This window comes from Scyliorhinus canicula, chromosome 6, assembly GCF_902713615.1.
Source record: "Scyliorhinus canicula chromosome 6, sScyCan1.1, whole genome shotgun sequence".
Classification (NCBI taxonomy): Eukaryota; Metazoa; Chordata; class Chondrichthyes; order Carcharhiniformes; family Scyliorhinidae; genus Scyliorhinus; species Scyliorhinus canicula.
In genome coordinates this window covers 167,132,997-167,147,872 of record NC_052151.1, presented here as the reverse complement: position 1 = coordinate 167,147,872, position 14,876 = coordinate 167,132,997, and the positions used below count along the sequence as shown (strand labels likewise).

At 54.7% G+C, this 14,876-nt stretch overlaps 1 protein-coding gene across 1 annotated transcript in view; it reads right to left on the bottom strand.

The window, feature by feature from the left end:
* The window catches only part of LOC119967641 (CUB and sushi domain-containing protein 1-like), a 2,889,858-nt gene extending 2,876,891 nt beyond the window's left edge, over positions 1-12,967 (bottom strand). Inside the window, exon 1 of the mRNA XM_038800434.1 lies at positions 12,540-12,967. Coding sequence (XP_038656362.1) covers positions 12,540-12,723 — 184 coding nt within the window. The 5' untranslated portion in view covers positions 12,724-12,967. The remainder of the gene's footprint in view (positions 1-12,539) is intronic.
* Between the last annotated feature and the right edge of the window lie 1,909 nt (positions 12,968-14,876).

Genomic DNA, 14,876 nt, shown 5'->3' with positions numbered 1-14,876 from the left:
CCTCTCTGATAACCGCTTTGAGGGCTTCCCACAACGTGGAGGATGAGACAGACTCATTTTGTTGAATCTAATATACTCTTCAACTGTGATAACCCCATATCGGCTAGCAGCGGTGTATTCAACCTCCACGGTGGGCACTGAGCAGCAACCAACCCCCAAACCAAGTCCACCAAATGCAGAGCATGGTCCGGGATTACAGTGGCCGAGTACTCCGCCTTCCTCACCCCAGGTAGAAGAGACCTGCCCAACAGAAAGAAGTCCATCCTGGAATAAACCTAAGCACATCGAAACAAAAAGAAAATTGCTTATCCCTTGGGTGTTAGAACTGCCATGGGTCTGCCCGCCCTCGCGCCACCTGCTCCATAAAGGCCAACAGTGCCCTGGCTACCCCCGAAGGTGCCAACGACTTTGGCCGAGATCGATCCAATCTGGGATCAAGTACACAGTTAAAATCCGCCCTCCTAAAACAAGTTGGTACCTGTCCAGATCTGGAATGGAAGCCACTCGTCTCCTCACAAACGGCGCACCATCCCAATTTGGGACATAGACATTTACCAACACCACCAACATGCCGGCCAAATCCCCCACGGTCCTGTGGCTGAGAAGATAACCCATATGTGAACTAAAATCACTGCCCCCACCCCCTCTCCAGCCCTTCCATCAGAGCCAGCGTGAAACACCTGGCTCACCCACCCCTTCCGCAATCTGGTGTGATCGCATACCGGCAAATGAGTCTCCTGCAAAAACAGCATTCAGATTATTTCGGTGAGTAAAAACCTTATACTTTTTTTACTGGGCTTCCCAATTCGCTTACGTTCCTGGTGACAAATGGCTTCCCAAACCTCTCCATCCCAGAATCAGTCATTTCCATTGAAAGGGATAATCGAATAACTTTTGAAAGAGCACAGGCCCAAGGCCCACCCAAGATAGCCACCAAACCCCCAAACAAAAAATAAAGCTAAGCTCATCCAACCAAACTAAGACAAACTTGAATTATTTGCTTGTGTGACAGTCCCCCAACAATGCACTGCCTGCCCATTCCTCCTCTAGCAGACTCCCACCCTCCAACATCCACCCAACAAGGAGCCCTGTTATAGGGGCACCCTCCACAGGGACCCTTGTAATGAGGGGACCTCCCCCCAGGAATTCCTGTAATAGTGGGATTCCCCACAGAGACCACTGAAATAGGGGGCCCCCACAGGGACGCCTGTAATAGTGAGACCCTCCACAGGGACCCCTGTAATAGGGGGGTCCTCTCTAATAGGGGGACCCCCACAAGTACCCTCTGCCTAAAGGAACCCCCTCCACAGACCCCCCAGCACAATCACCCCCAACATAGACCTCACCCTCCCACCCAGAAAAGGAAACTATAGAACAGTCCAGACAGGGGCATTGGGAAGTGTTCTAGCTGTAATACTTACCTTGTAGCTTTACATGCTTATTCCTCCAATGAGAGCATTCCAAGTTCGAAGTGCATCCAATCAATCAAGCCTGTGATTTCACTGCACTTACCTCTCTTTGATGTGGTCAATGATTGAGGTTTAACCACTTAGGCTACTGAAGCATGAAAGGATATGAATGGATCAAAGCTGCAGATAGTTTTTGCAAGCTGTCACTTACAGACCATTACTGGAAAGCTATGAATGGCTTGCAGCTAATGGATCAGTGGGAACCAGATGCAGGCAGTTCAAGAAGGGTTCGGTACTGAATATCGGTTGGGGCATGATGGTCTGTGCCGATTTGCGGTGCGGGGGGGGGGGGGGGGGGGGGGGGGGGGGGGGTGGATGGCCGATAGCCGGCCACGGGACTTCAACATCAGTCTACCTGCTCAAGATGGCGGCCCAATCACAGGATTCCCTGGGAATCACTCATATTCCATGCCATGTTTAGATTTACATGGCGTAGAATCACAATGGAATGGTAAAACTGGTGCAATATAGCACCAGCGGGTGAACATAGGTCTGGATTCTCCATTTCAGTGGCTGAGTGCCGGCTGAAACTGAGAATCCGCGGGCGTTTTGCGATGCCAAAATCAGCATCAAACCCTCAACGTTTCCGGGACCAGTAAGAGGCTAGCCGCGGCACCAGGTAAAACTCCCGGCTCCCGGGCTAGCAACTTCTGGAGAATGGCCAGGTCTGTGGCAGCGCATGTGCACGGTGATTACCTGTAGCGGTCGCGCAGTACAACATGACGTCAGCCATGTCTGGACCCCACCTGCCAAATACAGCCCCACAGGCCATCCCCTGGCCACTACCAAACAGTCCCCCCAGCCCTCGCGGAAGCCCTCCCCTCCCCCGATACCACGCCGAGTCTGGCGGCACTGGACACAGTCCACAGCCGTCACGCCGGGTTCCCGACCACTCAGACCACACGTCAACCGCACGGTCTGGAACTCAGCCCATTGGAGACAGAGCATCAAAGGAGGGACTTTAGGTGACGCGCCAACGGCGTGCGGTGCGTGACATGATGACGCCATTTTGGAGGGGGCAGAGACTCTAAAACCAGCATCAAACCGGTGCCGCCCCTGATTTGGCATCCAACGTGATTCTCTCTGCCTGATTGCCGATTACGATATCAGCGTCGGGCAGCAGAGAAAGCCGCCCATCGTCTCCCAAACGGAGAATCCCACCCTGTATATTTCCAACAGAATATCATAAATCAAAAACCCTCACAGCTCTTAGCACCCCCATGAATAAACACACACCATATGAAACAAAACAGTCCCCCAATTATCCCCCAGAACATAAAATACCCACACACAACTTCAAATATGTCCAAGATACACCAATTCCCTCCTTCACCCACAACAATCAATTCCCTCACACAGCACAGTTAACAGGAGCCAACCCAATGCTTTGCAGCAAAGTCATCTGCCTCCTCCGGTATCTCAAAATAATAGTCCTTCGACTCATATGTAACATGCAGCCTTGCTGGGTACGCCACTCCAAACCGAACTCCCTTCTTGTATAATGCCCCTTAGCCTTGTTAAAGGCCACCCTCCTCCTCGCCAGTTCATTTCCAACATCTTGGTAGATCCTAATGAGATTACCCTCCCATTTCCAGTCTCGATGTTCCTTGGCTCACCAAAACACCCATTCCTTCTCTTGGAAGCTATGAAAATGAACCATAACTGCTCATGGTGGTTTGTTCAGCCAGGACTTCTGACGGAGTGTTGATGGGTGTTACCCTGCTCCAGAGGGTACACGAGTCAACCACCCCCCATCATCGTCCCAAACATCTGGAAGAAATACGCAGCCCCGCGATTCTGAGGTTCTGTCTCCTTGAATGAATCTCAAGATCATCGATTTCGCACTCAACCTTTTGTTCTCTTCAGCTACCATGGCCATCTCGGCCTCCAATGATGCAATTTGCTCACCATGCCTCGACAGAGCCATGACACCCTCTCATACCTCGCCTTCTTCCTTCACTGTCTCAGCGGTCTACTTAAATCTGGATTGTACGGGCCCAGGCCTCTTCAATCGACTTTCAAAGGCTCTCTGAAATCGCCTTTCACTGTTTCTTAAATTGCTTGACAAATTCCTTTGATGGCACACAGGCAAGCATATCCGCCGTTACTGGGGCGGCTGCATTACAGAAGCAGCATCCGCCATTTTCACCATAGAGGAGCTACGCGAAGCCTCGGAGTCCATTGATGAATTACAGTCTGCAGGGTACTTATCACCCTTTTTCAGCATTGTCCAGATTGGTTAGCTTTTCCATGGGAATCTACCCAATCAAACGGGCAAAAAGGGCCTAAAATTAAGTATCGTGGCAGGAGTGACATTATGTGTGACATCTCCTCCCGTGTCGCCACTGGAAGTCCGCAACCGTATCACATTAACACACAAAGTTGCATACATACTACATTTTACACACACACTGAATGATGCACATATACCACATTAACACACACACAGAATGTTGCATAAATACCACATTAACACACACACAGAATGATGCATATCATAGAATCATAAAATCCCTACAGTGCATGTGTACCACATTACCACACACTTAGAATAATACAGGTATCCATTGACAGACACAATGATGCACACATACCACATTAACATACATAAACAGAATGATGTGTATAAACCACATTCTCACATACACACAGAATGTATGCTACACACAAACCACATTAACACATACACACAATGTTACACACTTACCACATTAACACACTCACAGAATGTTGTACACATTCCACATGAACACACACATACACAGAATGATGCACACATCTGACATTAACAAACACACAGAATGTTGCACAGATACAACATTTATACATATCACATTAACACACAGAACAATGCCCACATAACACATTAGCACATACAGTTTGATTCACACATATCACACTAACATACACACAAAGATTTATGCACACATGAACACAGAAAATTATGCACACAAAAACATTCACACACACACTCACATAAGAACATAAGAACTAGGAGCAGGAGTAGGCCATCTGGCCCCTCGAGCCTGCTCCGCCATTCAATTAGATCATGGCTGATCTTTTGTGGACTCAGCTCTAATCTGACATTTGCACACACACACAGAATGATGCATACAGACCACATAATCACACACAGAATGATGCACACATACCACATTAACACACACATACACAGAGAATAATGCACAAATACCACATTAACACACACTATACACACATAATGCACACATATCATATTAACACACACAGAGAATGATACACATGTACCAGATAAACACACACATGGTATGATGTACACACACAGAATGATGCACATGAACACACACACACACAGAATGATGCACACATGCCACATGAACACACACAGAATAATGCACACATACCACATGAACGCACACATGGAATGATGTACTCACACACATAATGATGCGCACATACTCTTTTAACACACATACACACACAGAATAATGCACACAATACACATTAACATACACACACATAGAATGATGCACACATACCACATTAACATTCACAAACACAGAATGATGTATGCATTCCATATTGACAGACATACATACACAGAATGATGCACACATAACACATTGGCGCGCACACAGATGATTCATAAATACCACATGAACACACACAGAATAATGCACATGTACCACATTAACTCACACACACACAGAATGATGCACACATTCCATATTAACGCATTAACACAGAATGATGTATGAATTCCTCATTAATGCATGAACACACACACAAACACACACAGAATGATGCACACATAGCACATTAACATACACACAGTGATGCACACATGCTACATTAACACACACAGAATGATAAACACATACCTCATAAACAGATACAGAATAATGCATGTAAACCAGATTAGCACACACAGAATGATGCACACATACAACATTAACATACAAAAACAGAATGATGCACATATACCACATTAATACAAGAATGATTCATGTACACAATGGCACCACATTAACAAACAGACACAGCATGCTGCACATGTACCACATTAACATACACATGCAAAAAGATTAGCGAACACACAGAACAATTCATACATACCCCATGAACACACACAGAATAATACACACATGCCACATTAACACACACAGGGAATGATGCACACATACTACATTGACACACACACAATGGTGCACACACACAGAATGATGCACACCTACCACATTAACACACACACAATGATTCACACATACCACATTAATACGCAAAGAATGATGCACATGTACCACATGAACACACATACAGGATGATGTAAGCATACACAGAGAATGATGCACACATACCATATTAGCACACACAATAATGTACGCACATGCACACACAGAATGATGCACACAAATATGCCACATCAACACATACAGAATATTGCACACATATCACATTAACACGCACACAGAATGATACACATGGAATCATGCCCTCATACCACATGAACAAACACGAGAATGATGTCCACATACCACATAAACACACAAAAAATGATGTGCACACGCACACAGAGTGATGGACACATACCACAATAACACACACTCACACAATGATGCACACATGCCACATTGACGCACAGAGTGCTACATACACAGAATGCTACACACATAAACAGAGTGAAGCACACATACCACATTAACACACAGACACACACAGAATGCTACAGACACACAAACACAGAATGATGCACACACTCATACAATTTGACACAAACTCACTTCACAGTTACACAGACTTGGGTATCGGTAAACAGCTACAGCACTCTGAGCGGGAATACCGCCCGGGGAGACCAGCAGCTAGAGTAACAAACACTGGGAGCAGATTCTACTCCCTTCCCTGTCACAATCTCTTATTGAAGGCGCACTGAATTGAGTCCTTATTTAAATTCTCCTCTCCCTGTCTAGTTGAGGAAGCCGCTGTGCATGTATTAGGAACAAATGAGGACACTGAAACAGATCACTTTCTAGAAGGACTGCTCTCATTGCGTTGTGCGCTCTCTCTGTTTCACACAATACAGTGCATGAATTCAAGCAGCAGCCTGAGCTGAGAAACACGGCCAGGCTGTTTCTCGCCTTTCTTCATATAAATCTCAGAATCACAGCAACGCTCCAATACTTTGAAATGCTTCCGGAATGGAGGGCAGTTAGCGATGGGCAATAAATGCTGGCTCAGCCAGCGACCCCCACTCCGGGAAATGATGTTGTATTAAAAAGGGGTGGGCGGGGAGCTCTATTTCAAGAGGGAGTTCAGAAAGCAAAATAATCTCCGCTCTAGCCCTGGTTTTATGGACGGTTCGGTGGGGGAGGCGGGCGGCATATGTAACTAAATTTAACGCCTGCCAATCTCACCTCCCCTCCCTCCAAAAGAGGGAATGGGACAGAAGGCACCGACTGCAGGAACTTCCTGACAACGTTTAGGAGAAGATTCCATGTCAATCTGGCTGCCACACTCAGCAATTCTGACCCAAACAAATCTCAAATACCTGTGTGACTTTCTGAGCACACAGCACACTCCCACAGGACAAATAACAACATTGAGTCCCATGCAATCTGATCCTCAATTTCAGCATTCAGGCTACAGTGAGCTGGGGGGGGGGGGGGGGGGGGCAGAGAGCAGGGTGGGGGTGGGGGGCACGGTGAGGGAGCAGGGTGGGGGGACAGGAAGCAGGGTGGGGGGCAGGGAGCAGCGTGGAAGGGGGGCAGGGAGCAGGGTGGGGAGCAGGGTGGGGGGCAGGGTGGGTGCGACAGTGAGCAGGGTGGGGGGGACACGGAGCTGGGGGAGACTGAGAGCAGCGTGGAGGGGGGCAGGGAGCAGGGTGGGGGGGACAGGAAGCAGGGTGGGGGGGCAGGGAGCAGCGTGGAGGGGGGGCACGGAGCAGAGTGGGGGGGGCAGAGTGGGGGGGCAGGGGGCAGGGTGGGGGGGGCAGGGAGCAGGGTGGGGGGGCAGAGTGGGGGGGCAGGGAGCAGGGTGGGGGCAGGGTGGGGGGCAGGGAGCAGGGTGGGGGGGCAGGGTGGGTTGGGACAGTGAGCAGGGTGGGGGGGCAGGGAGCGGGGGGGAGACTGAGAGCAGGGTGGAGGGGGGCAGGGTGGGTGGGACAGTGAGCAGGGTGGGGGGCAGGGTGGGTGGGACAGTGGGCAGGGTGGGGGGGCAGGGTGGGGGGGGGGCAGGGTGGGTGGGACAGTGCGCAGGGTGGGGGGCAGGGGTGGGTGGGACAGTGGGCAGGGTGGGGGGAAGGGTGGGTGGGACAGTGGGCAGGTGGGGGGCAGGGTGGGTGGGACAGTGAGCAGGGTGGGGGGCAGGGTGGGTGGGACAGTGGGCAGGGTGGGGGGAAGGGTGGGTGGGACAGTGAGCAGGGTGGGGGGGCAGGGTGGGTGGGACAGTGGGCAGGGTGGGGGGGCAGGGTGGGTGGGACAGTGGGCAGGGTGGGGGGCAGGGTGGGTGGGACAGTGAGCAGGGTGGGGGGGGGCCGGGTGGGTGGGACAGTGGGCAGGGTGGGGGGGCAGGGTGGGTGGGACAGTGAGCAGGGTGGGTGGGACAGTGAGCAGGGTGGGTGGGACAGTGAGCAGGGTGGGTGGGACAGTGAGCAGGGTGGGGGGGGGCAGGGGTGGGTGGGACAGTGAGCAGGGTGGGTGGGACAGTGAGCAGGGTGGGGGGCAGGGTGGGTGGGACAGTGAGCAGGGTGGGGGGGCAGGGTAGGTGGGACAGTGAGCAGGGTGGGGGGCAGGGTAGGTGGGACAGTGAGCAGGGTGGGGGGGCAGGGTGGGTGGGACAGTGAGCAGGTTGGGGGGGGCAGGGTGGGTGGGACAGTGAGCAGGGTGGGTGGGACAGTGAGCAGGGTGGGGGGGGCAGGGTAGGTGGGACAGTGAGCAGGGTGGGTGGGACAGTGAGCAGGGTGGGTGGGACAGTGAGCAGGGTGGGTGGGCAGGGTGGGTGGGACAGTGAGCAGGGTGGGTGGGCAGGGTGGGTGGGACAGTGAGCAGGGTGGGGGGGGCAGGGTAGGTGGGACAGTGAGCAGGGTGGGGGGGACAGTGAGCAGGGTGGGGGGGGCAGGGTGGGTGGGACAGTGAGCAGGGTGGGTGGGGACAGTGAGCAGGGTGGGGGGCAGGGTGGGTGGGACAGTGAGCAGGGTGGAGGGGGGCAGGGAGCAGGGTGGGGGGGCAGGGTGGGTGGGACAGTGAGCAGGGTGGGGGGCAGGGTGGGTGGGACAGTGAGCAGGTGGGGGGGCAGGGTGGGTGGGACAGTGAGCAGGGTGGGGGGGCAGGGTGGGTGGGACAGTGAGCAGGGTGGGTGGCACAGTGAGCAGGGTGGGGGGCAGGGTGGTGGGACAGTGAGCAGGGTGGAGGGGGGCAGGGAGCAGGGGGCTCACTGACACTCCATGAGGAGGTCTCAGTATGTCAATGCAGCTCTGGGCTTTCCCCGTGTTGTTTCCCCAGCGCCTCCCCAACCACACTGGGAGAGGCAGAGACACCCCGAATTCAGCAGGTCAGTCCCCTTTCCTACAGGAACACAGCGCCGCGTTGAAGAAAAGTAGACTGTGACTGTCCGGCCGAATGGCCGGGCTCCTCATTCAATTCGGGTGATTGGGATTCGCAATGTTTACACCGGTCCCACTCCTACACCCCCCCCCCTCCTCCCCCGCTTCACCGCCTTCCAGCTGCTAATCCCAGTCACAGTTCCTACCCCACATTCCCCCCTCCCCTACCCCCACCGCCTCCCCTCCCCTCCCCTACCCCCACCCCCTCCCCTACCCCACTCACCTCCTCTACCCAACCCCTCCCCTCCCCCACCTCCTCCCCACCCCCTCCCCTCCCCTACCCCACTCACCTCCTCTACCCCCAGCCCCTCCCCTCCCCACCCCCTCCCCTACCCCCACTCACAACCTCTACCCCAGCCCCTCCCCTCCCCCACCCCAACCCCACCACCTCCCCTCCCCACCCAACGCTCCCCTACCCATCCCCTCCCCTACCCCTACTCACCTCCTCTACCCCAGCCCTCCCCTCCCCTCACCCATACCCCACCCCCTCCCCTCCCCTACCCCCACTCACAACCTCTACCCACAGCCCCTCCCCTCCCCCACCCCACCACCTCCACTCCCCCACCCAACCCTCCCCTACCCATCCCCTCTCCTACCCCCACTCACTTCCTCTACCCCCAGCCGCACTCCTATTCCCAGCCCCTCCCCTAACCCCCTAGCATACACCCAACCCCTCTCATATCCCCCACTCCCTCATAGCCCCCACCACCTCTCCTATCCTCACCCTCTCCTATCCCTTTTATATCCCCCACCACCTCCTATCCCCCATCACTCCTATCCTCAACCCCTCTCCTATCCCCCCATATCCCCACCCCCTCTCATGTCTCCACCCCGTCTCATATCCCCACCCCCTCTCATATCCCCCACCCCTATCCTACCCAGCTCCCCTCTCCTACCACCATCCCCAATCCTACCCCTAATCATCGCCTAAACCCCGAACCCAGCCCCATTACTCTTCCCATCTCCCTCCTTACCCCCTCCTATCCAGCATACCTGTACCTCCCCTATCTCCCCCACCCTCCATACCCTGTACCTCCCCTCTCTCGCCCCCACCCTCCATACCCTGTACCTCCCCTCTCTCCCCCACCCTCCATACCCTGTACCTCCCTCTCTCTCCCACCCTCCATACCCTGTACCCCTCTCTCTCCCACCCTCCATACCCTGTACCTTCCTCTCTCTCTCCCACCCTCCATAGCCTGTACCTCCCCCTCTCTCTCCCGCACCCTCCATACCCTGTACCCCTCTCTCCCCCACCCTCCATACGCTGTACCTCCCCTCTCTCTCTCCCACCCTCCATAGCCTGTACCCCTCTCTCCCCCACCCTCCATACACTGTACCTCCCCTCTCCCTCCCACCCTCCATACCCTGTACCTCCCCCACTCCCCACCCTCCATACCCTGTACCCCTCTCTCTCCCACCCTCCATACCCTGTACCTCCCATCTCTCTCCCACCCTCCATACCCTGTACCTCCCCCTCTCTCTCCCCCACCCTCCATACCCTGTACCTCCCCCACTCCCCACCCTCCATACCCTGTACCCCTCTCGCTCCCCCACCCTCCATACCCTGTACCCCTCCCTCCCCACCCTCCATACCCTGTACCTCCATCTCTCTCCCCCACCCTCCATACCCTGTACCCCCCTCTCTCTCCCCCACCCTCCGTACACTGTACCCCTCTCTCTCCCACCCTCCATACCCTGTACCCCTCTCTCCACCACCTCCATACCCTGTACCCCTCTCTCTCCCAATCTCCATACCCTGTATTCTCTCTCCCCCACCCTCCATACCCTGTACCTCACCCTCACTCTCCCCCACCCACCATACCCTGTACCCCTCTCTCCCCACCCTCCATACCCTGTACCTTCCCCTCTCTCTCCCACCCTCCATACCCTGTACCTCCCCCTCTCTCTCCCACCCTGCATACCCTGTTCCTCCCCTCTCTCTCCCCCACCCTCCATACCCTGTACCCTCCCCTCTCTCTCCCACCCTCCATACCCTGTTCCTCCCCTCTCTCTCCCCACACTCCATACCCTGTACCCTCCCCTCTCTCCCACCCTCCATACCCTGTACCCCTCTCTCCCCCACCCTCCATACCCTGTACCTCCCCCTCACTCCCCCCCACCCTCCATACACTGTACCCCTCTCTCCCCCACCCTCCATACCCTGTACCTCACCCTCCCTCTCCCCCACCCTCCATACACTGTACCCCTCTCTCTCCCACCCTCCATACCCTGTATCCCTCTCTCTCCCACCCTCCATACCCTGTACCCCTCTCTCCCCCACCCTCCATACCCTGTACCCCTCTCTCCCCCACCCTCCATACCCTGTACCCCTCTCTCTCCCACCCTCCATACCCTGTACCCCTCTCTCTCCCACCCTCCATACCCTGTACCCCTCTCCCCCACCCTCCATACCCTGTACCTCCCCCTCTCTCTCTCCCACCCTCCATACCCTGTACCTCCCCCTCTCTCTCCCCCACCCTCCATACCCTGTACCTTCCCCTCTCTCCCCCACCCTCCATACCCTGTACCTTCCCCTCTCTCCCCCACCCTCCATACCCTGTACATCCCCCTCTCTCTCCCCCACCCTCCATACCCTGTACCCCCTCTCTCTCCCACCCTCCATACCCTGTACCCCTCTCTCCCCCACCCTCCAAACCCTGAACCCCTCTCTCCCCCATCCTCCATACTCTGTACCTTCCCCTCTCTCTCCCACCCTCCATACCCTGTACCTCCCCTCTCTCTCCCTCACCCTCCATACCCTGTACCTTCCCCTCTCTCTCCCACCCTCCATACCCTGTACCTCCCCTCTCTCTCCCAACCTCCATACCCTGTACCCCTCTCTCCCCCACCCTCCATACCCTGTACCTCCCCGCTCTCCCCCACCCTCCATACCCTGTACCCCTCTCTCCCCCACCCTCCATACCCTGTACCTCCCCTCTCTCTCTCCCACCCTCCACACCCTGTACCCCTCTCTCCCCACCTTCCATACCCTGTACCTCCCCTCTCTCTCTCCCACCCTCTATACCCTGTACCCCTCTCTCCCCCACCCTCCATACCCTGTTCCTCCCCCCTCTCTCCCACCCACCATACCCTGTACCTTCCCTCTCTCTCCCACCCCTCATACCCTGTACCCCCACTCTCTCCTGCCTCCCATTCACGCCCCCCCCCCCCCCCCCACCACCACCACCTCCATCCCAGCTCCTGTTCCTACCCCCACTCACAGCCCTGCTCCAAAGCTGCAGCGGGGACTGAGCTGGGGACTGAGCTGTTTTCTCCCTGAGTTGGATAGTTCTGGGGCTGCAGCTTGCAGGGAAATGTCAAGTGCAGTGAAAGGAGAGGTGACTACTTCTCAGGGAGCGAGGGGCGGCGTGGCGGGGCTGCTGCCAGCCTGCCGGGGCTCTGGATCCGACAGATACACACTGAAGCACACAAACTATCTCTCTCCCTCCTCAGGGTGAAACCATGGGCATGTGTGAAGATCACCGCTAACTTACCGCCAGATGCAAGCATCAGCCCGACACAGCAGAGCAGTAGCAGATATCTCAGTGATGTCCCTGCCGTCATCTCCAGGAGTCCGCACACCGAAGGTTTAATCTCAACACATCCAGCTTCACACGGCGGCACCAGTCGGACCATACTGGGGATGCCAGGGCTTCTCATGGTTGGCTGGCATATCATGGAAGGGGTGTACAGAGAACATACATATATATTTGTATACGTGTATTGCAGAAATGCACAGAGGCCAGCGCAGGAGAGAGGTTTCAAATCCGTCTGGGTGGAAATCCGGCACAGCTCAATCCTCACAGCAAACCTCGAGAGGGAGATAGACTAGTTCGGTGTGTGAGTGTGAGTGAGTGTGTGTGAGAGAGAGGCAGAGAGCAGAGCAAAGCGGAGCCCGGCTCTCTGGAACCAACCAGTTGGACTCGACCAATCTCACACGTACAAGGGGAAGCAGCCTTCTCCAGCAAACACCGGCCCCATCCCAGCCCCACAGATAGCCAGCACTGTGCCCCCACCCCTTTCCCCAGTGACTCCACGCTTCATGCAATCGACGCCCAGGGGTTTCTCGAGGGATCCCCCCCCCCCCCCCCCCCCCCCCACCCACCCACCTGGAGACAGGCAGACCACTTCCCACACACCACTCTTCTCCTCTGGGTCACAAAGTGTTGCCTCTTTTAACCCCAATTCGCCACATTTCAAAGTTTCGTTGAAAATTTCAAGACCCCAAAAAATCAGACTGCGAGACCCTCCCACACACACACACACATTGATTGGGGAGGGGAAATCAAAACTTTTGTAGCCCCCTTTTTTGCAGGAGGATTTTGCAGTGCACACTGGTGCCTTGTGTGTCCGAGTTCTAATTTATTGACTCGTATTCCTCACTTACTCAATTCTGGGTTGGCTGGAATGGGGTCCATGAATATCACTTTATGTAACAAGCGTGCGGTTCTGAAAGGACAGCGACTGACATTTGAATTGCCTGACAGGGGAATCCACATCAGGACTGGGATACACATATATATATATATATATATAAAGACTGGGAGAGGATTGTTGCAACTCCAGAACGAGTACACGCGGGTGTGAGTGCAAAGAGGGAGGGGGTGGGGAAGGGGGAGGGGGGAGGGGGGGGGGCGGAAAACAGGAAACTTTAGCAGGCTGTTTGACAAAATGCGCAAAAAGAAATCCCATATATATATGTAAAAAATCAAAGCAAATGTGTAGCTTTGCTGCCATCCAGCGGCTGTGGTGGGCAATGTCCAGAGTGGCAGCAGTTTGTGTGGAGAGTGTGTGTGTGTGACTGAGAGGCTTAGCAATCACATGGCGTGCTGAGCATCATGATGACACGGGGAGGCGAGCGGGAGAGCGAGGGGAAGGGATCTGGCTTCCCGGCGCTGCGCTCTCTCCGCGCTCTCACTCTTTGGAAAAAAGGGCATGCGTGTGGCCGGCAGTTCAGGAATGGAAGTGCCCCTCCCCCCCCGTTCCACCCCCTCCTCCGTCGGATCGATCCGGTCAAGGTCATGGGGACCAGAGTCCCGCCTCATGGTTCAAATCCTCCTCCCCCGCACCACCGCCAGGGTCTTCTGACAGGACTGGCACCTGCTCTGAGCGGGGAGCGGGGGCTCGGCGGGGGCTCCCGCTGCCAGGCTGAAGCGCCCCCTGTGTGCAGCAGGCTCCCTGGCATGTTGAGGTGACAGCAGAGAAAGTTCCAGTGTCAGATAAATCACAAGTTAGGGCGGGACGTTTTTGTTGTTATTGTTGAAATTTCAGGGACCTGTGCGAGACTTTACCCCAGGATGGCAACCCAAGAGTTGGAGAGATATCAAAACCAATCGTATACTTGTCACGATTTAAAAAAAAATCTTACAGCCACTTTGTAACCCCCCCCCCCCCCAATAAAACAGAAATGGACTATATTTCATTGAACTACCTCACAACATGTAATGTAAAATGTTGGAAATCTAACAGCATCTGAAAGAGGCTGAAGTGGATCATTGAACCTCCCTCACATCCCTCCCAAGACTGTTCTGCCCTTTGATTGGATCGCAGCTGATCTGTCACCCCCTCCTCCCCGCGCCTCCCGAACCACCCCACGCACACCTTTGCCCCTTTTCCCTTGACGCCCTCAATACAAATCTATCTACCTCAAGTCTTCAAAGTTACAATTCAATCCTGCATTCATAACCTCCTACTTTGAGGGTGAGGGGAGAGGGTGCAGAATTCTCCTGCCTTTTTATGTGAAACAGAAATACTGCCTTCTGTACACACTCTTAAATAGCCTCGCTCCAACCGCAGGATGTTTTGCCTTTTCATTCTCGATTCCTGGCCGG